Source organism: Magnolia sinica, chromosome 19 (assembly GCF_029962835.1).
Source record: "Magnolia sinica isolate HGM2019 chromosome 19, MsV1, whole genome shotgun sequence".
Taxonomy (NCBI): Eukaryota; Viridiplantae; Streptophyta; class Magnoliopsida; order Magnoliales; family Magnoliaceae; genus Magnolia; species Magnolia sinica.
Window position 1 is genome coordinate 38,623,702 of NC_080591.1, and position 27,733 is coordinate 38,651,434.

The 27,733-nt window shown below is 42.3% G+C and overlaps 1 protein-coding gene across 1 annotated transcript; it reads right to left on the reverse strand.

The window, feature by feature from the left end:
- Positions 1-27,733, reverse strand: LOC131235588 (BTB/POZ domain-containing protein At3g44820). The gene is made up of 4 exons (XM_058232804.1): positions 27,116-27,733; positions 16,389-16,458; positions 4,079-5,287; positions 1-1,771 (listed from the first exon to the last, which is right to left on the reverse strand). The coding sequence occupies exons 1-4, from the start codon at positions 27,169-27,171 to the stop codon at positions 1,187-1,189; spliced, it is 1,920 nt and encodes a 639-aa protein (XP_058088787.1). The 5' UTR covers positions 27,172-27,733; the 3' UTR covers positions 1-1,186.

A 27,733-nucleotide genomic window follows, 5' to 3' on the forward strand; every position in this document is an offset into this window, starting at 1 on the left:
GGGTCTCTCCATCACAGATATCATTGTCGGAGGATGTAATAGTTCAAACTAAATTAGCTTGAAAAACACTTCAAAGCTTCAATTACATTACATATGAAAATTACAGACTTTGAGCATGCCTCTACATGTAGCCACAGATGCCAGCCTGACGCATGTGGGGCATCTGGATAATCATGCACAAGGTGGCCCCACCATGTAGATGACCTATGCAAATAAGAACGGGCCGGTTGACGACACACACATGAAAATAATGGATGTTTTCGAAAAAATAAATAAATTCTGCCAATGGTCCACATTCACAGTACGTGTGAGGTCATCTACTGGTGAGGCCTGCCTGATACACCGTTTGGATGTCCCACACGTCCTGGGTTTGGAACATGTTACAGCATGTAGAGGTGCGTGTGGGCTTAGCAAACCATATATAACCTGAAAACTTGACATTAATCTCCTTGAACAAGAGGCATGAAGGTGTCGATGGGAAAATGCACAAGCCGAATGCTGGCCTTCATCTTGTATATGTGTCACTTCCTTTTCATTTGGACTAGAGGATCTTTTCCTGTTCCTCCTTATTTTGCCTTGCTTTCAAGAATGCTGAAACTGAATACTAACCATGATGGTCTTGCCTTGCTTTTACAATCTATATTCAAGATCTCTTCCACCCCTCTATCAATGGCGACTCCCCACAAATACACTTCTCAAATTATGAATTTGAAATGGCTACGTATGTATTTTCATAGCCGTCGCAATCCATGGTAACTATCTTCTCTCTGATTCATCCTCCAAAATGCTGCCCTGATCATCTCCTTTGAAACATACTTTGGGAAAAGAATCCATTCAACAATGCTTGAGAAAATTATACACTATTGAAAGCAAATGTAGCCCCGCTTATGCTGCTTTTTTTTTTTCCCTTTGCATTTTCTTCGGAACTTCCTCAACTGCTCTCCTCTTTTCCTACCTTCTCTCCTGAGTGAATCAAGGATTTGTTTCAACAGAAAGGCTATGGTTGAATAATGAGATGGTGAAAGCCTCCCCTTTAAAATGTGAAATCCTCACCCACCCACCTGCCTATGAAGAAACAACCGAGAGAGCATCGGCTGTTGCTGGCCTCATCTTCTAAGTTTCAAAAGAAATCTTGCGGTACAAAAGCATGTTCCACATGAATTGGTAAATTTTGGTATGTCTACATTCAGGGGAGAGAGGAGCCATTCCGGTGTCTTGAATGCTGGGGAGGGTGTCCTCGCTCCATTGACTGTCTCGGGCTAGGACTGACGCTTTCGATGATATCTGATCGTCCACTGTTTGATCGTGGTAGAAGGTTGCATCCAATTCTCCCAGACACCAAACGTGGGGAAATGAATGACCCGCTTGATTTAGTCGCCATCCTCTTCATCTCGTGCTTTATGCTAGTGAATTCTTGCTCCAGCTCACTAACCCTGGACCTCATCTTCTCCATGTCAACTCTCAGGACCTGGTTCTCTCGGACAACAGTAACCCACCCATCTCTCTGCAGTATCTGACTTGTTATGTCATTAGCAGACGCAGCAGCAGCAGCAGCAGCAGCTGTGGTGGCACTTTCGCTGTCAAAGACATGGAGATAACCAGCAACAGCTGTTCTCAAGTGCAACTGCTCAAAGAAGAGGACCTGAAGAATGACTCGGAGCGGCAAGCGCTCGTTCTGTGAAGCATGGGCACATGCGTCAATGGAGAGCTTCTGGCAGTTGAAGACAGTACATAGTTGCTCCTTCTCATTCCCTGAAAGCCATGGGTGTGCCTGCACAACCACCATAAGACAATGCAATGACACATGCTTGGACTTGCTACATTTAAAATTTATCGCACAAAGATGAGAATACAATGTTTCACCAATCCAAAAAAACACAACAATGGGTTAGCTTTGTACCCCAATCACCAAATGAATATGACAGTCAAAATCAACCAGTTCAGTGAGCACAGGTCCGCCACTTAGTTGCAAAAGGTGCAACGAAGTGAGACGAGTGTCAGCATAAAACATGGTTACTGTGTGTTAGACACTTCGTTCAACACTTCATAGTTCAGCATTCAAGATATATCATCAGATAAAGTTTGTCCATTAAACAATGTACCAAGATGCAAGTATATATGGTATATGAGTAACATAAAAAGAAACCTGCAAATTATTAATCTTTTTGCAAATGGTCATGGTGATTGGCATTTCAATTTCTTAAAGTAGAGCATCCTTGTCATACAATCTGAACGCATTTGAGTACATGTAAAAGAAGTCACATAGGATTTACACTTTACAGACACTAAGAGTTCCATTTGCGATTGGAACATGTTTTACAACGTGGATTATTCCAAAAGCATACCAACCTCCAGGCTAATATTTCCATGGGATCAGGAATGTTCTGACAGTGAAATAGAGAACATGGCATGCCCATCGCAGCATGCCTGCAATCGAGCCCCAATTAAATGCCAGTGAGATTTTCTTAGCTTACCATGATGCTCTTTTTCATGTTCATAGGCGACTGGCGAGCTACGTTTATGGAAACTGGAAGCAGAATGCTCCAGACCCATGGTTCCAAATCAAAGATGGTCTTGCAAGCACATGAGTTTTGCCACAGCAATAAGGTTGGCACCTAAACTGAATCATGGTCCCACATATGCAGGCAGGCACATCATAGTGCTACTCACTTCCTGATGCATCAGGAGCCTATAATTCCTCATATGCAAATAAGCACGTGGAGGTGGAATTAACCATTTGATGATGAATTTTTTGGTGATGGAAAATCGGATTATCAAAAGTCTGGGCATCTTCTGGAAAGTTCCCACTGTCACTATGTCATTGTTGCTCCTGCTGTCATGTGATGATAGGATCCAGGGATCCAAGCTCCAGTTGTGCAGTATTGCTCTGAAGGTGTGATTTGTGTTTTGTTGTTAAAAATCATTGATCCTAAAGGACAATGGAGGAGTAATAACAGAATGGTTCTGAGGACTGTAAGAATTTTCCAGGGATCCAAGCTCCAGTTGTGCAGTATTGCTCTGAAGAAGGCATGATTATTGCACTTTGTTGTTAAAAATCATTGATCCTAAAGGACAATGGAGGAGTGATAACAGAATGGTTCTGTGTACTGTAAGAATTTTATGTCTTTCAGAACTGAAAAGGAACAAGTAATAATGCAGGAGACATGAATATAGTCAAACCATCCATTTTCTGTTTCACGGTGCTGATTTTAAGGCCCATTTGGACGTCCAGAGAAACCATCAAAGGGAGGATGAATTTCAATAATAATGACAGAAAAGCAGGTCAATTCTGTTTTTCATTCGATTTTTGGTAAAAAAAGCTCTGCAAGTTTCAAAATTTTCTGGAACAGATAAACATCCTTGTTGCAATGGATGTCCAACCAGCTATCAATTTTGCAGATGAGCATCCCAATGCAGTCTTTGTAGCCATTGGAATTCCAAGTTCATAAAAAAGGACGTGCTCTTGGACAGTTAGGAAAAGGACATATTAGGATGATAACTTGTATCATTATGAACCACAGAAACAGAATAATTAAATATTTGAAACAGATGAGACTCCTCGGTGAGTGGGATATATTTTTTTATTCAAGTAAAAAGAAATATGTTATGAAATTTATCATCATCATCATCATCCTGTAAGCCTTATCCCAGGCTCACGGCTAATTGGGGTCAGCCAAATGAATCCTGTTCCGCCCCATTCCACTCTATCAGGGGCCATAACTTTAGTTGGACCATAGGTCATCAAGTCTTTTCTTACTAGATCCACTGACGTCCTTTTGGGCCCTAAGTATTTGAAACAGAACAACTAAATATTTGAAACAAATGAAAATCTTCGGTGAGCAGGATATAATTTATCCGAGTAAAAAAACATGTTATCGAAGTGATGCTACATGCATAAGATTATTTCATTGCATATTTAAATTACTGGAACTAGCCATTTAGCACCTAAATGGCACAAAAACAAACAAGCTAGACGAGACATTTTCTGCAAGTTAGAACTTGCTAAGGCAAAACAATGTGAAAAGGAAAGCAAGTTACAAATCCAAGCTACAGTAAATATCGATGAATGGATTCGAACCTTCAAATAGATATCCAGTGCTCTATACAGCCCATCATCAAAGGGCCTTGAAGATTCTGGAAGGGCCTTTGCTAGAGATCGCATCTTTTCAGGTTTTAGGTTTACATCAGGAGCAATCTCTGCAAGATAGCCATCTATTAACTTTGCAACTTTTCGTAAAGGACCAGAAGCTGGGGATGCTTCCATTTCAATTGATGATGGAGAAAATAAGGTTACACTCGGTTCCAAGGACAAAAAATGCCGAATAATCCGTTCAACACAATCAGTATCATATAGATTATCAGAATCTGAATAGGAGGGAAGCAGAAGACCATCAAGGGTAGCCAGCTCCAATTGCATGCCGATTCTCCTCTCGAGAGAGTCCTTGCATGATCGATGGACATTTAGTATCATTGCAACTCGTAGAAGGCCCAACAAAAAGCGGCAAAAAGATTTTCCTTTCTTCAGGGGAAGCAGCTTTTCAATGCTTTCCAGCAAAATTCTCTGATCAACTACAGCAGGTGTCATGCTAAAACTTGCAATGCTCATGGTTTTGCCTCCTTGTCCACCCTGCCATCGACCTAGACCAGGTAGGTACTTTCTCGCATAGTGCATTATCGCACCTGCTAAATTTTTCGATCTTATTCCTCTTGCTCTCATTGTTTCAACCAGTCTCTCAAACAATGGCACATTGAAGTAAGAGACATCTTCGAACCACCAATCAGATTCAATGCTTCTGATTCTTGCCCCAGTATTTATTCCATTCCACAAAATGCTTCCACCAGGACTCTGTAGGCGACCATACATCATCATGGGCCAGCCAAATAGACTTGGATCTGTACAGGCCATCATCGAGAGAGCATTCAGAGATTTCCCCACGATTAGGAGTGAGTCAGCCTCTGCAAAAACCGATTCAGAACTTTGAAGGGCTAAGATACAATCTTTCCAGTTACGAAGTATAATTCTGTGGAAGAAACTCTCCGACTTGGCCAACAAGTTCTCTTCCCCATAGTCTTCTGTCATTTCAAGATAGTTTGCCACACAGTAAACCATTATAATGTTCTTTGGTGTCAAATCCACCCTGACTCCGTAGCAAAATTTTGCAGCAACCAAGAACGCATCAGGCCCCCCAGGACAGCCTAATAATTTGGCATGAAAAATCTCACCGTATGTAATTTTAGATTCTTCTAACATATTTGCAATCTTCCCACACTTAGACAGGAGAGGAAACTGCAAATGAAAATCAAGATATACTTAATTTTAAATCCAGAAAAGAGAATATCATTATGAGCTCTAACATAAACAAGAAAAAAAGCAGCAGCAGCAGCTAAAAATGGGATCAAGCATGGTAGTGTTTCTGTTCTGAGGCACTTTATTAGGAGGATATTTCCAGCTCCATCCAAGGGAAAAAAAAGAAAAAGAAAAAAAGGCCACAGTCAATATCAGTAGAAAAAGTACAATAATATCATGCTAGAATGTTTTAACCATATAAGAGCATATAACATCGAGGAAAACTAGTTGCTCATAAACTATGTAGTAAAAGTTGAAAAATACAACAGTAACTAACAGCAATAATGATGCAGGACATGAATTTAAATATGATATGCAAGATTTCAGGCTTAGATCATACCAATTTAGAAACAACCACACAAATTCCACATCCCACATGAAAAATCCAAACATTCAATTAAAGGGGAATCTATGCGGGTCCAGGCCTATACAGGCTAGGACTGGGCCAATAAAATTTATAAGTCAAACAATGCTCAAAGAAAAATAGAAATCAACCACACATGCATAAGAATCAGTCACTAATCCAAGGGATTCCCCAATCTCAATTCAAGGAACCCTAGGGTGAGAAAATAGGCAAATAACTTAGGGAAAACGTAGTCTAGGGCTAGGATTCATGAAAAACGGCTATGAGAGCATAAAAGAGGATAAAAACCTAAGCCAAAAGACAATCCCGCGTGTGGACAGCGGGCCTAGGGCACTCGCACGTACCTGGCCGCACATGGTGGAAAAGCTCCCCTTGACCCTGTTCGGCCAGGGGTATGCTCCAAAACCCCGAAGTTTCGGGTCGATTCGAGCTATGGCTTGTGCGTGGTGCTCCGCCGAAGTTTCAGCCCTCCTGCGGGCCGAAATCTGGAAACCTGTTGTAATGAAGAAAACTGATGCAACAAAGGACGAATTCGAAGCACGGATGGTGGTAGAAGATAGAAAAAAAAAAAGATGATGGACGGTGGGGTGAATCGGGATCGATGTGGCTTCGCACCACAGTAGTGAGCCCTTCGAAAAGGGAGAGTTTCGCACCCATTTTTGAATTCTTCCACAACTCACGAAGAAAGCAGAAAAATAAAGCAAGAATTTTTTTATTAAACTTGAATGAATCAAAAGAACTACAAGGGGTGTCTATTTATAGGGAAAACCATATACCCAAAAAACTCGCACCATGTGTGCAACCTATTTCTTGGCGATGAAGTAAACTAAAATAAAAACCAAATAGAGAAATCTAAAGCGTTCACGATATTCTAAAGAATAACAATAAACAAAACCTAAAATATGAAATCAATCCGACGAGTGGGCCACGATCATGAGATCCCATGATGGGTTTTTTTTTACTATCGGGCCCACTTTTTTTGAACCAAAACTTGTCTTCTAGCTATGAGGCCCTCTTTGGACGTCGTCATCGAGCCAGATCAATGGTGGGGTCCTCCTTCTGCGTACGTACGTGCATAGGGGTGGTAGTGTGCAGGCGTGCGTGTGCACGATGTCCTCATCAACTCTCCCCGACTGCAAAGATTTCGCCATTGGCGAAATAAAATACCTGAATCGCTCTAGAATGTCGAGATCAAGTCTCTGAAGCTCCTCCTCAATGAGTCACGTGCTGTCTGAAGCTGAGCGTGACTTCCATTTAACTAGGTATTTCTGAAACCTGCTATCCGGCATGAAAATTATCTCATGGTCCAGGATATCCTCTATTTCCTCTCTGGGTGTGTGAAGGATAAGTATAAGAGGCAGAGGCTGGGATGAAAGGTCGGAAAGAGGCCATAGATCAAAGGGTAAGTCTGGGGAATCAGGATGGGTGGGCGAAGGGCCAGATAAAGTATAAATGGGTCCCTGAAAAGCAACTAGATCCTCCACATTGAATGTGGAACTAATTCCCATGGAAGGTGAAAGATCTACCTCATACGCATTGAGACCGTTTCGCTTTATAATTTTGAAGGGCTCAACGCTACGCACGTGTAACTTACGAACGGCCCCTAGAGAGTACTGCTCGGGCCCGATACGAACCATCATAGAGTCTCCAATATTTAACTTTTTGAAACGTCTATGTTAGTCTGCAGAAAATTTGTAATGTTCATTACTAGTAGTGATCTTTCGCCTGATTTCTTGATGCAATAAATGTATGTGATGCGCAAAAGACTCTGCAGACTCTGATGGCCTATGGGACAATGACATGGGGATAAAATTAATAGGCTTCCTATGCTTGTAACCAGTAACGACTTCAAAAGGACTTAGACCCGTGGACCTATTGACAGAACTATTGTATGAAAACTCGGCTATGGGTAGTACGGCGTCCCATGTCCTAGTATGCTCCCCCACTAAACATTAAAGTAAACTCCCTAGGCTCCTATTAACCACCTCAGTCTGGCCATTGGTCTGAGGGTGGTAGGCAGAAGAAAATTGGAGCCTAGTATTCATCATGTACTATAGTGTCTTCCAAAAGTAACTCATAAATCTCACGTCACGGTCAGACACTATGGTTTTTTATAACCCATGCAATTTGACGACCTCATTAAAGAACAGCTTGGCAACATGAGATGCGTCAAAGGTCTTCGAACAAGGAATAAAGTGGGTCATTTTAGAAAAACAGTCCATGACAACAAATATGGAGTCATGCTTTCGAATAGTCTTGGGAAGTCCAAGCACGAAGTCCATATTGATGTTCCTACCAAGGGATGAATGAGATGGGTAAAGGTGTATATAATCCTGCATTCTGTTTCTTTTGCTTTGCCAGTTGACAAGTACGGCATTGCCCTATAATTTTAGCCACGTCCCGCTTGAGGCTTGGCAAATGAAATCTATCCTCCACTAGGGCAATGGTCTTGTCACGACCAAAATGACCCGCGACCCCTCCTGAATGTTAACTCCCAAACAAGAAAATCGCGAAGGGAGGCGCGTGGTATATACAAGTGGTCACTCCTAAACAAATATCTGTCCAAAATCAAATACTCACTGTTAGCTCATGACGGACTCTCTAATAAAAACGTATACACAACCCCAAAATCTGAACACTCAAAATACTCTTCTTTGATGCGCTCAAGGCCCGTAACTTCAACGTCATGGAGTTGAGTAATGCGACTCGACGACTCGACGCGTCGGCCGGCTTATTCTCTACACCGGCCTTGTGCATAAGCACAAAAGTGTACTCTTGAAGGAATTGAACCCACTTAGCGTGCCCGGGGCTTTATTTCTTCTGAGAGTTCAAGTATCTCAAGGCCTCGTGATCTGAGAATAAGACGAATTCTTGCAGTAATAGGTAATGTCGCCAATGGCATAGTGATTGCACTACCGCGTAGAATTCCTTGTCATAGGTGGAATATCTTTGCTTCGCCTCATTCAGTTTCTCACTAAAAAAGGCAACAGAGTGCCCTTCCTGGCTAAGTACTCCTTCTATGCCGACTTCTGACGCGTCACATGGGACTTCAAAAGCTTTTGAAAAATCTGAAAGTCGGGTGACTGAAGCTTCGGTCATCTTGACCTTTATCTCCTTGAAGGCCTTCGAGGCAGCCTTTGTCCATTGAAATTCTCCTTTTTTAATGCAGTCCGTGATGGGAGCCACAATGGAACTGAAGTTTCGATGAACCGCCTATAAAAAGTGGTTAAGCCATGAAAGCTGCGCACCTCATGAATATTGCGGGGTTCAGGCCAATTAACGATGGCCTTGACCTTCTCGAGATCCGCCGTTACGCCCTCAGCTAACACAATAAAACCTAACAAGATCACACTACTAGACAAGAACGCGCACTTCTTTAGGTTGGCGAACAACTTCTCGGCCCTAAGGATCCCACAAACCTGCCTCGAATGGTTAAGGTGTTGCTCCTTAGTCATGTCACAAATCAAGATATCACAAAGTATACGACCGGGAACTTCCCCATGAAGGGTCTCAACACTTGGGTCATCACACGCATGAAAGTGCTTGGGGCATTTAACCGAAAAGGCATAACTAGCCACTCATATAGCCCATCCTTCATCTTGAAGGTCGTCTTCCACTCATCACCAAGGCGTACACGGATTTGGAGATACCCACTTTTGAGGTCAATTTTTGAGAAGATAGTAGCATTAGCCATCATATCTAGCATGTCATCAAGACGCGGTATGGGAAACCGATACTTGACTGTGATTTTGTTGATGGCCGTACTATCAACACACATCCTCCATGTGTCATCCTTCTTAGGTGTAAGAAGGGCGAGCACAGCACACGGACTCATGCTCTCTCGAATGAAACCCTTCTCTAGGAATTCATCAATCTACCTCTTCAACTCAGCATGCTCCTCTGGGTTCATTCTGTAATGCGGGAGGTTTGGTAGAGTTGCCCCAGGGATTAAATCAATGGCATGCTGTATATCCCTCATAGGGGAAGCTTATTCGGTACATCATCAGGAAAGACATCACGAAACTCGTGTACTACCTGAATGGCCTCAGTGGGTAACTCTACGCTAGTCTCTAGTACACTCTCCCTAGCCACAAGGGCGTATATCATCGATTCCGCCTCCGTCTCTCGCTCAAAGTCTTTAGCATTCAAAATATGGAGTAGTTTGGACTTGGACTTCGACTCCTTCACTTCTTTTGGGCCGCTCACACCATTCTGTGTGGTGAACTCTTTTCCAGTTGTATTCTTGGGTGGCAGAGGATTTAGCTTGACCTTCTTACCCTCAAACCAGAATGTACACACATTTGAATGACCAAATATGGTAACATTCCTGTCATAGAGCCACGGCCTACCCAGAATGATATGGCCCACATCCATAGGAACAAAATCACATCAAATTGTGTCTTTATATGATCCGAACTAAATAGGAACAAGACAGCGGTGCGAGACTGAAATGGATGTTTCATTAACCCATGAGACTCTATAGGGCTGAGGATGGGCTTCCAGCTTCAAGCCCAGGCGACTCATAGTGCTAGTCAATGCCACGTTGGCACAACTACCACTATCCACGATCATCTTACAGCTCTTTTCCCCACATTTTGTATAAGTGTAGAAGATCGTGTTGCGGCACCAGTCATCAGTGTTCATGGCTTGAGCCAGGGCGCAACGCACAATTGCGAGGGTTACAGACTCTTGTGCTCCCTCTTCCTCATCACTAGGGATTTCGACTGGCTCATATTTCTCCTCACTATCACTCTCTGGGGGCACTACTTCTACTTGCCCATCAATAAGGAGTACTTTGGTGCCCTCTCTCGTGTCGCACTGGTGAGCAAAATGACCAAACCCCTAACACTTAAAACACCTAGTGGCCCCACTTCCATGTGAACTAGACTCGACAATCTCTTTACCTTTATCATCCCTAGGTATAGGCTGAACATTAGGGGAAGGTTTGTTTTGGAATCCCGTGTTAGGTCTAGCCCCAGAGGGGTTGGCCTTAGCACCGGATTCGCAAAAGTCAAATCTCCTTCCCACAGATGCTTTAAGGTATTGCTCGATATCTGACACTACTTGATACAATTGTTCAATAATGTCTATCTCTTTGGCGAGCAATTCTCTCCTGATGTCAGGACGGAGACCCGTTTTGAAACGAGCAAGGGTAAGTACTGGGTCCTCATCAACCTCGCAGTAGGTCGAGTATTCTTCAAACTTCTCGATATAGTCCGCAACACTCATGGAACCCTGTTGAAGAGATTGTCACTCCTCAATCAATCGTAAGCGATAAGAGAAAGGGAGATACTTTTCTTTAAGCATTTCTTTCACCTCTACCCAATGAACTATTGGGAGTTCCCTTGCTCTTTCTTTCTTTTGCTCAATCGTCGCCCAAAACCTCTTTCCTTGACCCACAAACTTCATCTTGGCGAATCGGACTCGTCGAGCATCAAACATATCATACCACTCAAAATAGTGGTCCATATCCGCCAGCCAATCTAGAAAGGCTTTAGGGTCCAAGTGGCCATCAAATGTGGGGGCATCTACCCTAACTCCCTTGAGGAGTTGTACATCTGGGTCATATTGATCATGATGTCCCTCACGAGGTGGGTGCACAGGTACACGCCCATGACCAACTCATTGGCCGCCTCCATTCCTTGGCCCAACCTCCTGACCAACTGCCTGATGTTAGGCATCCTCCCCAGTGGTGGGGTTTGCCCTGAAGGAGGCCTTTATTTCTTTAAGGCGTTTATCTATGCGTTATTCCAAGTGCTTATTCAAGGACTCAACCTGCTGGGCTAACTTGACCACTATTTCTTGTAGTTGCTCCATGTTTAGTGTGGGGTGCAAACCGAAACCACGACCCGCACGTGTGGGCATACACTGACTTGCTCAACCTATGGACCTGCTACAGCAACTATATGCGTCTAAAGACTAAATGACCCTACGAGACTATACGAAGGAGACTACACACCGTTACTAAAATTCAGCTATATATGATGGATTGAATGCATGAAGGACTCAAACAAACTAAACCATAAATATGTGGTGAATTCCCCTACAAGAACCCTAGGCTTTGATACCAAATTTGATGCAGGACATGAATTTAAATATGATATGCAAGATTTCTGGCTTAGATCATACCAATTCAGAAACAACACACAAATTCCACATCCCCCATAAAAATCCAAACATTCAATTAAAGTGGAATCTATGCGGGTCCAGGCCTACATAGGCTATGACTGGGCCAATAAAATTTATAAGTCAAACAATGCTCAAAGAGAAATAGAAATCAACCACACACATAAGAATCAGTCCTTAATCCAAGGGATTCCCCAATCTCAATTCAAGGAACCCTAAGGTGAGAAAATATGCAAATAACTTACGACAAACGTAATCTAGGACTAGGATTCATGAAAAACGGCTATGAGAAAATAAAAGAAGATAAAAACTTGAGTCAAAAGACAATCCCGCGTGTGTACAGCGGGCCTGGGGCGCTCGCACATGCACAGGTACCTGGCCGCACGTGCGAGGGGGTGTCGATGGCGGAAAAGCTCCCCTTGAACCTGGTCGGCCAGGGGTATGCTCCAAAACCCCAAAGTTTCGGGTCGATCCGAGCTACGGCTTGTGCGTGGTGCTCCGCCGAAGTTTCAGCCCACCTGGAAACCTACTGTAATGAAGAAAACTGATGCAACAAAGGACGAATTCGAAGCACGGATGGTAGTAGAAGATGAAAAAAAAACAGAGATGATGGACGGTGGGGTGAATCGGGATCAATGTGGCTTCGCACCACTGTAGTTAGCCCTTCGAAAAGGGAGGGCTTCGCACCCACTTTTGAATTCTTCCACAACTCACAAAGAGAGCAGAAAAATAAAGCAGGAATTTTTTTATTAAACTTGAATGAATCAAAAGAAGTACAAGGGGTGCCTATTTATAGGAAAAACCCTATACCCCAAAAACTCGCACCATGTGCGCAACCATTACTTAGCGATGGAGTAAACTAAAATAAAAACCAAACAGAGAAATCTAAAGCGTTCACGATGTTCTAAATAATAACAATAAGCAAAATCTAAAATATGAAATCAATCCGACGAGTGGGCCACGATCATGAGATCCCATGATGAGCTTTTCTTTACTATTAGGCCCACTTTTTTTGAACCAAAACTTGTCTTCTAGCTAGGAGGCCCCCCCTGGACGTCGCCATTAAGCCAGATCGATGGTGGGGTCCTCCTTCTGCGTACGTACGTGCGTAAGGATGGTGGTGTGCAGGCTTGCGTGTGTATGATGTCCTCATCAAATAAAGTTCTTTTGCAAGAAAGACTTGCTTGGCAACATCGTAAGCATATTGAAAAGACATGTGAGATAAATAGAGCAAAGTCAGCAATAAATAAATGAATTCACCCTACATTTGACACATTGCAAGGAGCTTGCTCAATATAAAAAACTAAGCACTTCCTGGGTAAATTTGTTGGAACAAAAACATGAGTAGCATTCCAAATGAAGTTTGAGGTTCAAGCAAGTCCAGAAGCTATGACCAATAACCATAACAAATACCAGTATTTGTACACGGGGAACATATGATGCTCCTTTGACCAGTTGGAGAGAACTTGCACATATTTTACTGTTTTCATGATGCCGCTGACAGCAGTACTTGTAGCCTTGTAACCAATGATGCACCTTCTACCAAATGGAGAGATAAATTGTTCACGTTTCCACTCCCACAATATTCCTCTTTTGAGCAAGCAGAACCCAAATCTCCAAGACTTGAAAAGATTTGTAATGACACAGGTATAACCCACACAATGGCAAAGATGTCCCAGAATCTCCTCAAAAACTTGTAAGCAACTGGCAATGAAGAAATAAATAATCTTAAGTCTCCGCATCCTTCAAGCATATAATGCAATAGTTGATTAGAAATCTATCTTTTTCGAAGGTGATCTATGGTAAGTAGGATTTTTTTTTTCAACCCCACAACCCAACAAATGTCACCATTAGTGGTCCTGGCATAGACCAAATCCTAGGTGGGGCCTTCTTGATGTTCCCTAACCCTGATAAAAGGAAGCCTCTTATGTTTACCTCCCTCTAGGGCGTACATGCTCTCTGATAGAGAGCAATTCAGCAAGCAAATCAATTTTCGTCTCAGAAGGTCCTGATGGAATATGGGCTCCACACCAGTCAACTTGAGCATTGTTGAATCCTCAACCTCCGATCTGGAGCAAGCTGGAATGGTGGAAGGAATCTACTTCCCCAAGGCATTTCACCACACCATGTGTCCTGCTAGAACCTCGCCTTATTGCCTATACTCCACTCAGAATCAAATTCCCTCATCAAGAATTTCCTTCCAAGCACCCAAGGCCTGACATCTAAAATTTAAATCTGGGGTGAGAACCATTTTTTAGGATAATTACTCTCCACGATAGCCCCCTCTTTTTAATTTCCCAAACAACCATTTACCTAGAATTACTTGGTTAATGTTACCTGTAGACTTAGTGCTGCCACCACCAAATTAATGAGACTTACACACCTCCCACCAATCCACCAAGCAGTAGTTTGTGCTTCTCCCACATATCATGCCATAAGAAGTCCCTTTGAAGCTTTGCCAATATGTTGACCAAACTTTTGAAACAATGGATCGGTAACATGAAGGGAAAGTGGAAGATTGAAAAGCACCATCCTTAGTTGCAAAATGCTTCTAACCAGCTGCCACTCCCACTCCAAATAGTGCTTTGGACATGTGTTCCTGCTCCTGCTCTTGCTTCCTGATTGCTTATACTAGCTAACATCCTCAAACAGATGCTTCCCTGCTCCTGCACCCAAATTTGTTGCTGCTTCACTTCACACTTTGTGCAACTATACACTGGCCTAATAAGGGTGATCCTCCCTCCAAATGATATAACTGCTTTTCTACAAAGAGAGCTTTCTTTCCACCCGCTCTATTACTGTATCACACAGACCTTAGCAGGTTTCCCATGCAATACGTTGTGGGGAACTTCCCACCAACATCAAGCCACAAGATTATATGTATCTTCATATCCAACTAGAAAAAAAAAACCAAAAACAAAACAAAAACAAAAAACAGACTAGACCCCTAGGTCTATGGACTCTTTGCTTTTCTGAAGGTTAATCTTCACCTTGGAAATAGCCTCAGAACAACTTAGGATGCATTTAAGGTTCTGGACCTATTCCCTGTGATTCTATCTGAATCACAAATAAAATGGTCTCTTTTCTTTCTTTTTTTCTTTTGGGTTAGCTTGTTAGTACACACCCACTGTCAGTACACTCCACTGTTAGCCACCCCCACTAGGGAATCGATCCCAAGACCTCAAGTGTTGAAACGAGGTATCTCCATTCAGTCTACCAGTTGAGCTATGGGTCAGGGTGTAAATAAAATGGTCTCAGCCTCAAACTTCAAACACATAACTTGCAGCTACTCCTTCCTCATTTTCCCTTCCTGGGCTTTCTAAAGCATTCTATGGAGCGCCTCACAAAAATAATGAACAGAAAGGGGGGTTGGAGGAGCGCCTTGTCTTAAGCCTCGATCATTTTGAAGAAGCCTTTATGCAAGCTGTTTACTAGAACTGATATCCAGCAGGCAGACACACCCAACCGTCCATGCAAATAAGTGTCTATATTTATTGTACGCCCTATCCAAATTGAGCTTACATACCACTCTCAGTTGTCTGAATTTATATCTGGAGTCAATAACCTATTGACTGTTTATATCTGGAATCAATAACATCATGGGCTACTTAAAGATGAAATTTTGGAAACCATTCAAAATAATCTTGAAAGTATCTAGAATTAGAAACATTTAGGACTCCGAACGACTAGTGTAATGAGGGATCTTGATGGACCCCACTACATGCTTGAGTCCTAATAAGAGTCAATCCTGCTATTACACTGTATATTGACCATCTTTTCCTCCTATCTTGGTTAATTGGTGCCAGCATGACATGGGCTCATTGGAAAGGTAATTCAATATGCTTCCAAACTGGACAGATCTCATGTTGTTCTGACACTGCTTGATCCTCAAACCATGGCCATAATCATGGATGACAAAACTGCAGTACTAACTTTGTAATCATTTGTAATGTGCATCTCTTCCAAGTGCATGCTTGTCAGAGCATAAAATCATGTAGCGAAGATCCTTCCCTCTTCAACTCCTTGACATGTGTTTTATAGGACATCCAGGTCACGTATCAGCAAATTTGGTTCTAATTTATATCTAAACACTGCTTCCCCCGAGTTCCAAGAAACTAAGAAAACTGACCATCCCAACTCGAAGGATCACATTTCTTGCATCCATGAGAAAGGAAACTCAAAATGATAAAATGGCTTGTAATTTTGTGAACGTGGAACTATATGCGAAGTTATAGTCTATTTAGTTTCCCATTCATTGACTTTGACTTGTTGAGCTTTGCTTTACAATATATCTTTTAAGATCAAAAGAATGCCTACTAGTTGTTCCAATTTCCTATCATTTCACCAGACATGATTTCAACACACAACCGCTTCCTAAACTGGCAAATATTTTCAACTCACTAAACTATAATGAACAAGATCTCCATGCATGAAATATTCTACATTTTCCACAAAAAAACATAGAACAGTCATCTACTAAGGCTAGATGATAAAAGTAAGAAATTATATTTCCATCCAATAAATTTCAAACCTAAAGCAAAAAAGGCATACCTTATGAAGATGGAATCGAACTCCATCTGCTTCAACTACAATATCACTTGGTAGAGCTGCATTACAAAACCTGTTTCACATTAAAAGCCTACATCATCTGCATCCCTCCAACTTACAATAGAAATACAAAATCATTTGGTAAAATTAATTTTCATGGAAAGCTTATTGACTTTTTTTTGGTAGATAATATTGGATCAAACCATTGGCTCAAGGTTGTGGATAGTGACAGGACAGCGAGCAATCTAATTTAACTATGAATAAGATTCCAATCTGATTATATACTAGATGCATTTAGTATTTTATTTAACCAAAAACACATAATATCTGATGTAATTCTTTAGCATTCTAGGTGTAATAAGCTTATAGTCTCAATATTCCTAAAAATTTCCTTGGACAGTACTTTGGTATGAAAATAAAAAGGAAGAGATACAACCAATGTCATTTTGCAAAGGATATATTTGGGCAAACAACTCATGATTCAATGACATTGATTAAGGACTTTGAGAAGTTCTTGAACAGAAATGATGTTGAAACATCATAAAATTGGTTTCGTTATATGGTCTATCAGGTTAATAATCCAACAGGCCAATGATTGTGGCGATTTTGATAACGCTCGAGTTATGACCAAATTTTAAATGAGGTGTGAAGGTGTGATGGGATTTGAAGTTGGTTTTTATTCATTACTTGTTTCTTCTTTTTCTTCTTTTTGTTTTTGTTTTACTTTTTAATTGTGTTTTCTAAAGGATAAACACCAATTGCTTAAAAATGAAAATTTGGACAAAAGGAGAGAACAATAAAGTAAGGGTTTTTTTTTTTTTTTGAACGATGAGAAATTGTATTAAGAAAAAAGGCAAAGCCAGAAGTATGGGTTAAATCATTGGTATTATTTTATCCAGGAGTGATTGGGATTAGAATGAATCAAGGGCTACCAATGGGTTCTTAGGCTTTTTATAAGACAGTAAGATATTATAGGAAATCATACGGGGGTGATGAGTAATGGAATTTTACTGAATTTGAGTAATATCTTTTTTGCTTCTAGATTCAAGCATGGCTTGTGGATTCCGATCTTGACTCATGAATTTTAATTGTTTATCCCTTTGTCGATTTCCCACTCTCATAGTCTTATTCAAAGAACTCTTAATTGTGTATGCATGTGTTCCCTTTGAGCAAAATTGTGGATTCCAATTTGCATCATATTCAAATAGTCATTTCATCATCTAAGCCTTATCCCAACTAATTGGGGTCGGCTACATGAATCCTTTTGCACCTTTTCACTCTATCAAGGGCTATAACTTCAGTTAGATCATAGGACATTAGGTCTTTTCTTACTACCTCCACCCACACCCTTTTGGGCCTTCCCCTTGCACAATTTCGCTCCTGCCCTTCTAGAGCCTTCAACTTGTACCAACTCACTCCTAACAAGCATAGTTCTTGGTCCCTTTGCACATGAACAAACCATCTAAGTAAACTTTCCCTCATCTCATATTGGTACCACTCCTAAGTTCCCTCAAATGCATTCATTTCTAGCTCAATCCTTCCTCGTCTTTGCACTCATCCATCTTAACATCTTCATTTTAGCTACACGTCCTATGAACGTATTGTTCTTCAAGTACCCAACATTTTGTCCCATAAAGCATGGTTGGACTCATAGCTATCTAATGCAGGGGCATTTTCACATCGGGCTCAAGTGGGGTAGCCTATGGGATGCAAGGGCACACTCGAGGTGGGCAGCCTGTGTGAGGTGCATGGCTCGTGTGAAGTAGAACCCATGTGAAGTGGGGTCCACGAGGGTGGTTCAGCCGAGGTCCTAACCCATGGGATGTGGGGCCTGAGGTATGAGATAAAGGGATTGATTCACCATGCTCTATCAATTCGTGCTTTTAGAGCAAGTAGTTAATTGTCCTGCATCAAAGTGGTATCAGAGCGGGATGTCTCGTGTTCGAGACTCCTCATTAGGGGTGATTAATGCAGGGGCATTTTCACACCGAGCTCGAGTGGGGTGGCCCGTGGGATGCAGGATCATACTCAAGGTGGGCGGCCGGTGTGAGGCGGGTGGCTCGTGTGAAGCAGAACCTATGTAAAGTGGGGCCCACAAGGGGGGTTCAGCCAAGGTCCTAACCCATGGGATGTGGGGCCTGGGCTATGAGATAAAGGGATTGATTCGCCATGCTCTATCAATTCGAGCTTTTAGAGCAAATGGTTAACTGTCCTGCATCACTATCCAATAAAATTTCCCCTTCAATTTGATTGGTACGCTGATCACATAAACGCTAGTGCCACGTCTCCATTTCTTTCACCCAGCTTTGAATTCTATGGGCAAAATCCTTCTCAATGTCTCCACTCTCCTGAATTATCAACCCAAGATATCGAACGTGGTAATTTTGGGAAACTTCTTGGTCATCATTCATAACTACTTCCTCATTTCAACTTCTGTTGTTAGTAAAATTGCACTCGAGTACGTGATGGGCCCAAGAAAAATGAGAGTGAAAAACCGAGAGAGAGAGAGAGAGAGAGAGAGAGAGAGAGAGAGAGAGAGTTAATATGAGAGAGATATCTCTCGAGCTTGAAGGCCAAGAGAATATCAAGAGATGCCTCGAGGAAGAGGGAGTTTTCTAGAGGGCATTGTTTCTCCCATCAATGAGGTAGATCGAGAGAGAGAATCTCGGACTACCAAAGCGGGTACTAAAGGGAAAAAAAAGAAGAAGAAGAAGAAAAGGCAAGGTATGAGGATAAGTCGGGGGAGAGGCTCTCCCTCAGCGCAGTTGCTCTCTCTGTTCACGATGCTAGTGATGACTGGCCTTCTCTTGCTGGACCCTCAAAGAGGAGGGCTTCTCCAAAAGGTAGAGAACTTTCCAGAGAAAGCAAGAGATCCGGTTATAGCTCTCTCGGCCAGGGACTCGCCTTAGTGTTATCGTTCGTGGGAAGGAGCCTCTGGTGGTCGACTCTGTCCCTAAGCCCATTGCCAAAGGAGGCTGGAGTGTGGTCTCTAGCATCTAGGTGACGACCTCTAACGAAGAAGGAGACCCAGTTGTCCTCCCTTATGGAATTCCCCACTCTCCTCATCTCCACTTTCCCGGAAGAATGGAATGAGCATCAACTTACCAGAGTCTTTAGGAAGGTAGGGGTAGTAAAGGAGGTGGTCATCTGAAGAAGAAAGGATCTCCTTCCAGTCGTGGCTTCTGTTGAGGAGGTTACTCGAGTCATTGCCACTCTCCATCAAGCCGGCTTTAGTGGTAGCAAGCTCTCTGTTGAAAATGCTCGGTACTGCCTGAAAAGCATCAACAAAGCTCCAAGTGGGAGAGATGCAAAGGTTAGTGATTCTAGACCCTTAGCCCTTAAGGCAATTAGCTATCCAAAGAACATGAGCGGGGACAACACAATTTTTGGTTGCTCATTCAAAGATGCGGTGGCTAGAGTCTCTATGGATGTTCCTCTAGCCATGGATGTTGGCATCCAAGAAGCGGCCACAAAGTCGGATGATCCTCGGGTCTGGAAAGTTAGTTCTAAATTTGTTTATGAGATCATAGTTAACCACTTGGTAGTGGAGGAAGTTGCGTCTACCCTCCAACAGAGTCTTGATGCCAAGATGAGGAAGGGAGCCTCCATCCCTGAGATAAAAGTTTGTTAGAAGACTAAACTTAAGGAATGCAACTTAGCCCTTTAGCCTCTAGGAGAGGATGAGTCGCTCCTCAACCATAGGCTGAATGAGAACATCATCCGAGTCCTAATGGCGGGAGCCCTCTTCAACAATGGCCCAATGGTCTCTTTGTGCAAAGATGGGCAGAGATATCTATCTTCGATTTAGAGGACTCCAGGTTCCTGTTCTGAGGCATTCCTTTGGAGTTGTGGAGTCATGAATTCTTTCTTGCTACTGGCTCTTGCGTAGGCAAGGTTTTGTCTTTTGATTTTGCTACAAAAAGTGGGTGGGAGCTCCGAATAGCCCACATCAAGCTCTTCTTTGCCCCTTCAAGAATCCTTGTCTCTGTGGGGATGGCTCACTTGGAGTCGAGGTGAACAGAGGCTTCAGGGAGATTCAATTTTGGCTAGTTGGGCCTCCATTGGGGGGGGTGCTCTGCTTGCTCCTAGAGGAGCTATGACCAGCAAAGACAAAGGCGTACCACCATGTAGTTGCTCTAGCGGAGCACTGAATCATTTTCTGCTAGTAGGTAGAGACTTAACCCTCTTGCAGACGACACATAGCTCCCTTGCATGTCTTCTTACATCTGCAGGGATCCGCCACATTCTCTCCTCGCCACTTGTTTCTACCTCTATTACATTGATTAGATGCATGGCTAGCCAGATGCTTCCCCCTCACATGATGTTGGCGTGTGGCACTGATGTAGCCCCCTTCTAAGCTGCCAAGGTCATCCTATCTCACTCTCTAACGACGCGTGGCCTAGTTGCCCCTCCTCTCGAGCCTGTTGCCACAAGTGCTTGCAAGACAAGCCATGCTGCTGACGTCCCATGCTTTATTACTGCATCCCTAGGAGACACGTGGCCAGCTACAGCAAGCCTTTGAGCTAGATGGCACTGGATGTTCCGACTCTAGGGTCAGTTGAGGGATTTTTTTTCTCTGGCGACGTGTGGCCTCTTTCGAGCCTGCGATGTCAGCCACCTTAATGACGCCAATAAGGGTATTAGTTGGGTCACTTTCACAGTGACACATAGCAATCTCTCGCCGCCCCTTGAGCCCTCTGATGACTCCTTCATTTATGACTCAAAAGATGGTGACAAATGTCAGAAGGGTGGCTTCTATGGCGATGCGTGGCCCAACCTAGCTGACCCCTGAGCCAACTAGAGTTGTTTGCCTTCGTATCTCTGCAGCTACTATCCCCTCCTTTCCTCCCCTGGTGGTACTTGCCCCCTCCTTAAGTACCTTGTTGCCAAAGCTAGAGAGTCCCCTTCCCTTTTTACGTGCACTCTCAAGCCTACTATTACAACTTTTCCTTTCCCCCCTCCCTTTCTGATCCTTTAAAAGCCCATCCAAGTCTTCCTCCCTCCTAATGTCTGACACTCATCTTATCATAGTCTACTCTCCTCTGACCCCCCAAGTCTTCCTTCCTTTCAGATGGTTCTCAGCATTTTATGGCCCTTATAGAGCGTCCTTAAGGCACCTCCTCCAGGAAAATCTTGGTGCTATTAGGGCCACATGGTTGTGGCCTTGGTGCCTTGGATGAGACTTCAACATTACCTGGTTCACCTTTGAGAAGTCGAACAATGGTCGTCTTTAGAAAAGTTTGAAGCTCTTCTCCAAATGGGTTGGCAAGAACGTGCTTGTGGACCTTCCTCTCTTGTACAAGTTTATGTGGTTGAATGGACAAGATCCCCCCATTCTCTCTTGCCTTGACAAATTCTTTATTTCCCTTGACTAGTTGAGATCCTTGCCAATTGTCCCTACTTCCGACCATTATCCAATTTTGTTGGAGTCTATCAAGGGGAGCTAGGATCCTAAGTCTTTTATATTCGAGCTATCATGGCACGAAATCGAAGGTTTCTCTTCTATGATCAATAACTGGTGGAATTCCTTTACTATTATAGGTCTCTCAGGATTTGTCTTTAGCCAGAAGCTCAAGTTGCTAGGAAAAAAATTCATAGTGTCTTGGAGAAAGGAGACTTTCAAGAGCAAACATGCCGATGTTAATGAAATCCTCTTGTTAATCTAATCTCTAGATGTTAAAGAAGAAGGTGGCCTGCTTATTGAAGAAAAGTCGCGAGATCTCTTACCTCCGTTGACTATATGAGCAAAGTAAGAGAGAGAGAGAGAGAGAGAGAGAGAGAGAGAGAGAGAGAGAGATGAAATGGAGGCAGCAATCACGCACAATTTGGCTCAAGGAGGGAGAAATTAATACCTACTTCTTCCACTATCTAGTGCGAGGGCTAGATACAACAAGATAGGTACTATATCTATCGATGGTAGCAGAGTGGAGGACAAGCATCTGGTCTGTGATCATATTTTATCCTTTTATAACAATTTATTATCCTCTGAAGGTTGGATCCATCCCAAGTTAGATAACCTTGCCTTTTCTCAGATCTCTGCGGAGGAAACCTTGGCCATTAAATCCCCTTTCTCTGAGGAAGAAAAAGGCCATTGTGTTCTCCCTCAACATAGACAAAGCATAGGGTCCTAATGGGTTTCCCCTGACTTTCTTCCAAGTCCTTTAGGATGTGATCAAATCTGACCTTATTAGCTTTGTCTCTAACTTCTTCATAGAAGGTCATTTGTCACGGGAAATGGTAACCTCTTTCACAGCCATTATCCCCAAAATCAATGGTGGGATCCAGCACAAGGACTTTTGGCCAATTAGCCTCTTAGGGGCTCCTTATGAAATTTTGGCCAAGGTCCTTGCCTCCAAACTTGCACTAATTCTCTAGGGCATTCTTTGAAGCCCAAGGTGCTTTGGTGGCCAATCGACAAATCCTCACTTGTGACCTCATTACCCACGAATGTATCAATTCCTATCATTAGGATGGTAGGAGTGTGGTCTATAAGCTCGACATTGAGAAGCTTTTAATCATGTCAACTAGGACTACTTGATTACTTGATGAGCCAGTTAGACTTTGGTTCTAAATGGCGTAGATAGATCCGTGTTTGCATCTCCTTGGTGAAATTCTCTGTTCTAGTTAATGGATCCCTTAAAGGATTCTTTCAATCTTCTAGAGGTTTGAGGCTGGGTGATTGGCTATCCCCTTCCTTTTCATCATTACTGCTTAAGGCCATAGTAGGATGTTGGATAAAGGAGTGTCTACTGGCCTCATCATGGTTTCAAGGTGGCGAGTGTTGATTCCTCGTCACCCACATTTAGTTTGTCTACTGGCCTTAAGAATAACCTGTCCAAAAATAAGATGCTTGGTATCAATCATTTTGCCCATGCTCTTTCCAAGTTGATAGCTGTCTTTGAATGTAGGGTTGGCTTGGTATATTGGCCTCCCGTTATGCATTGGCAAGCATGCCAAGCATCTTTGGGACATGGTCATTGAAGAGTTGAGTGGAAGCTCTCCTGCTGGAGAAGCCATTCTTTGTCCCTTGGGGGGGGCGTGGTGGTTCTGACGCTCATTAAAGTTGCCCTCTCCAATTTACCTGTACACTTTCTCTCTTTCGACACTCAAAATCTGTTTTGGACAAGTTAAATAGCTCATAAGAGGCTTCTTGTGGAGCAGGAATTCTGATAGCAGCAAATTTCATCTCCTTAGCTAAGAAGAGGTTTGTGCAGGCATCCAGGACCTTACCTCATTGAACTCTACCCTTCTTGGTAAATGGGTATGCCGCTTTGACTCCGAAGGAGGCAACTGATAGAGAGAGATCATCACCAGTAAATATGGGACATGCGAAGGAGGGTGGCAAACAAAAAATTCTCTCTTTACAAAGCCTCTTGAGTTTAGAAGGCCATTGCTAGAATGGGCCCTCAAATGCAAGAAGGTTTCTCCTTCTTTCTTAGCAATGGGTCCAATATCTGCTTCTAGAGGACTGCTGGATTTCTGATCGCCTCATCCAAGCACTCTTCTCCGGTCTAGCTTGCATTGCCTCAGATAGGTTTGCTTTTGTCACCAACTGCTTCTCTAATATTGGGTTTGGGATTTAGTTTCCCCCTTGTAAGAGCAATCTCTCAGACTCAGAGTTGGAAGGCTTCCTTCATCTTCTCATGCTCTTAAGAGGCATCTGTCCTTCCTTGGAGTCGAGGATTTGCTTTTATGGTCCTTGAGTAGATCGGGGCAGGTTTTCGGTCATCTCGCTCTTCTTTATGCTCCGTAGCCACCCCTTAGGCGGCTTGGATTGTTTTCCTTCCTTCATGTGGTCCTACAAAGCTCCTCTTAAAGTTGATGCCTTTGTTTGGCTTCTTGGTAGGTGGGAAATCTTAACCATTAATAACTTGCAATGAAGATGGATGACACTAACCAACATGTCTGTTATGCATGAAAAACGCGAAATCTATTAACCACCTCTTTATCCATTGCCCTTTCGCCCATGGATTGTGGTTTTGCATCCTTGCTCTTTTCTATACTCCTTGCGTTATGCCTAATTCCGACAAGAATCTCCTTTTTGCTTAGAATGAGGGAGGTGTCGGGAAGGTTATCAAAGCTATTGATCTTAAAGCTATTTGGCGTCTGGTTATTATGGCAATCCTTCGGGCCTATTGGAAAGAGCAAAATAATCACTTGCTTTCAAAATTCCTCCTCTCCTACCTCTCGGGTCGTCTCATATACCAGAAGGGAGTTGGTGGATTGGTCATCCTGCCTCATGATCTCTTGTCCTTGTATTTTATTTTGTCTCTTTAAGTTGTAGCAGGCCTTGCTTATTCTCTTTTTCGCCTTTGGCAGTTTTTAAATAAATTATTGTTGATCCTAAATAAAAAAATAAATATTTGCACTCCATATACTCTACTATAATTTAACTATTTTTTAAATACTTTAGGTGACTGATTTAAAATCCTTCAGATTATGAAGCACTCATCCATAAATCTAGCTTTGTGTTTACGCCTCCCTCATCTTTTTTTTTTTTTGAGAGATTCCTTATCTTGTTAATTAAAACTATGTTATCTACAAACAACATACACCATGGGACGCCTTTTGAAAATGCCTCGTTACCTTGTCCATAACCAATGGCTTAATGTTGACCCTTGGTGTAACTTGCAAGTAATTAGGAACTCACTTGTCTCTTCACTAGTGATCCTCACATTTGTTATTGTTCCCTCATACATATCCTTAATCATGTCAATATATCCTTATTAAACTCCTTTCTTTCCTAACACCCTCCAGATTAAATCTTCAGGGACCCCATTGTATGCTTTCTCTAAGTCAACAAAGACCATGTGAAGGTCCTTCCTCCTCTCTCTATATTTCTCCATCAATTGTCTAAGTAAGAAAATAGCTTCAATTATAGATATGAATATTGGTATCGTATCGGCCGATATGGTCGTATCGTATCCGTATTGGCACAAGATAATATGAGATACGAGGTCGTATCAGTCCAATATGGGAAAAATGAACCATATCGGCTTGTATTAGACAATGCGGGGACGATACGCCCATAAAAGCCCAATTTTGATTTTGATTTTTTTATTTTTTTATTTCACTCATGTCTCCTCTTCTTCTTTTTTATTTAAACCGTGAAAGAAGTTTAAAAACTCATTTTACACTAGAACTAGACCAACACACACACACACACATACAAAAAAAAAAGAAAAAAAAAAAAAATCGATTTTTGGATATCTCATTTTCTTCCTATTTTTCTAATATTTTTCCATATTGTTTTGCTTAAATTTTTTTTTGACCAATATGACCCCGATACTGATACACGACACCGTATCATATCATTTTGCTGCCGAACCGATACGCCAACTGATATTGACATTCAGAACCATGGCTTCAATAGTAGACCTCCATGGCATGAAACCAAACTGGTTTTCTAATATATTTTTATGCCTTAGTCTTTACTCAATCACTCTCTCACAAAGTTTCATATTATGGGTCATAAGTTTAATCCCATGATAGCTAGCACAGCTCTATATGGCTTCTTTATTCTTATAAATAAGAATGCGAATAGGAATTTCATAGACTATAAATTTGGAATCACTTTTTTCCAAACTCTGACTTATGAAAATTGGATCATCAAACATGCTTGTTTTTTAACAAGGTTAGGGTATTTCCCATGGATTTGGCCATGACTTGAAATCGCAAGACTGATTCCCAAGTATCGGCAGACTGATTTCGAAGTTTGACTTTTAAACATATTAATTCTCACCCTCACTACAGATTGGTATGATCCAATTGGTAGTGTGTACATGTAGTAATTTCCAACAGTATGTTGAGAATCGTAGCAGAAAAACAACCCTCTAGAAAAAAGAACCCAATTTTCATGTAAAAAGTTTGCTAATTCGAAAAGGAAAATTTCAACGATTCTTCAGGTGCTTTCCCATAAAAAGCATGGTAATAGAAGCACTCTTATTCCCAATGATCAACAAAAAGAAGGAAATAACTACCAAAAAATGCAAAAAAAAAAAACTTGGGCATTCCTCACACACATCTTGATGTTATACAGAAAAAGAACATGGCAGAAAGGCAAAGGAATTGTTGGGTCCTAATGCATTGGGCGCTGAAGAGCATTCTAATGCACGCATCCACTTCATGTGGGGTGCCCAACCATAGTTTGGTGATCCAGACCATTGATCTGATGGGATCTGTTCTAGATGGGGGAATGCACAAGGATCTTATAGATGAGTTCCTAGCCATTCAATGTTGGACTTTCTTTGGACTGTTCCTGTAATTTCCTCAACCATGTAATTGTAGTGCATAAATCCAAGGATTAGAATCTCTCAATCTGGAAAACCAGTGGATCATCCCCTCATACATAGTGGGCCCCCATCAAATCCAATGGTCTGGAGTTCCAAATCATAGGCCCCAAAGGCATCAGGTCAGACACAGACTAGTGTAAATGCTAATGCTGCTTTGGCATATAGAAGCAGTGGAATGGCAGACTCGATTTCCACAAAAGAACAAAAAAATCAATAAATAAACAAATAAAATAACAATAGCAGCACTTTGAATTAACAATTTTGGGTGAGTTCAACAGCGGAACGTCGGAATCCGCTTTCCACGTCTTTCCCAACAGATTGGTGTAATCACAGACAGGATTACAAGCATAATCAAGCGAGAGAGAGAGAGAGAGAGAGAGAGAGAGAGAGAGAGAGAGAGATACAGAGAAATACAGAGAAATGGAAAAAAGATAATACCAGTTGTTACCGTCGCGGAAGAAACCGGAAGAAGCCTTCCTTGTCGGAAGATCCATAATATCCTTTCAGTGTTCCTCTTCCCTCTATCTATCCATCTATCTATCTATCTATCTATTGATCGATCTCTCGATCCTCCTATTCAAGAAGACCGCATCACAACTCTCTTCTTGTTCTTTTGTTGTTGTTGTTGTTGTTGTTGTCGGTGTCTTTGTAATAGTATTAGCTGTAGTTGTCAATGAGGATCATGGAATTGAGTAGGATATTGGGAGAGTGAAAAGGAGAGAGGACGCGTTTGAAAAGAGGAGGACGGCATGACCATGTCAATGCCACCACCATCCAACCACAGCAGCGGCAACAGCAGTAGCAACAACAACAACAACCACAACGACATGGGAAGAGAAAGAGAGGTATAAGACAATGACCGGCGAAGAGGAAAAAAAAAAAGCAACTACAATAAAACAGAAAGAGAAAAGCAATATTCTAATCTTCTTTTCTTCCTTACAAATCTTCAACTTTCTACTACAGCTAGTTGTGGTAGAGTATGAGCGGGGGAGGTTTCGGGCCATACATGCCGGCTCGATCGGACCTGTGTCCGCTCGGCCGATTCTTGCAACCGTG

What these genes read in the sequence shown, in the direction of transcription:
- LOC131235588 (XM_058232804.1), bottom strand. Translation starts at nt 27,171, where the DNA reads ATGGATCTTCCGACAAGGAAGGCTTCTTCCGGTTTCTTCCGCGACGGT. An exon ending in TTCCGCGACGGTAACAACTG is followed by an intron (nt 16,459 to 27,115) that starts GTATTATCTTTT and finishes AATGTGAAACAG; the next exon opens with GTTTTGTAATGCAGCTCTAC. An exon ending in CACTGGATATCTATTTGAAG is followed by an intron (nt 1,772 to 4,078) that starts GTTCGAATCCAT and finishes GTGGTTGTGCAG; the next exon opens with GCACACCCATGGCTTTCAGG.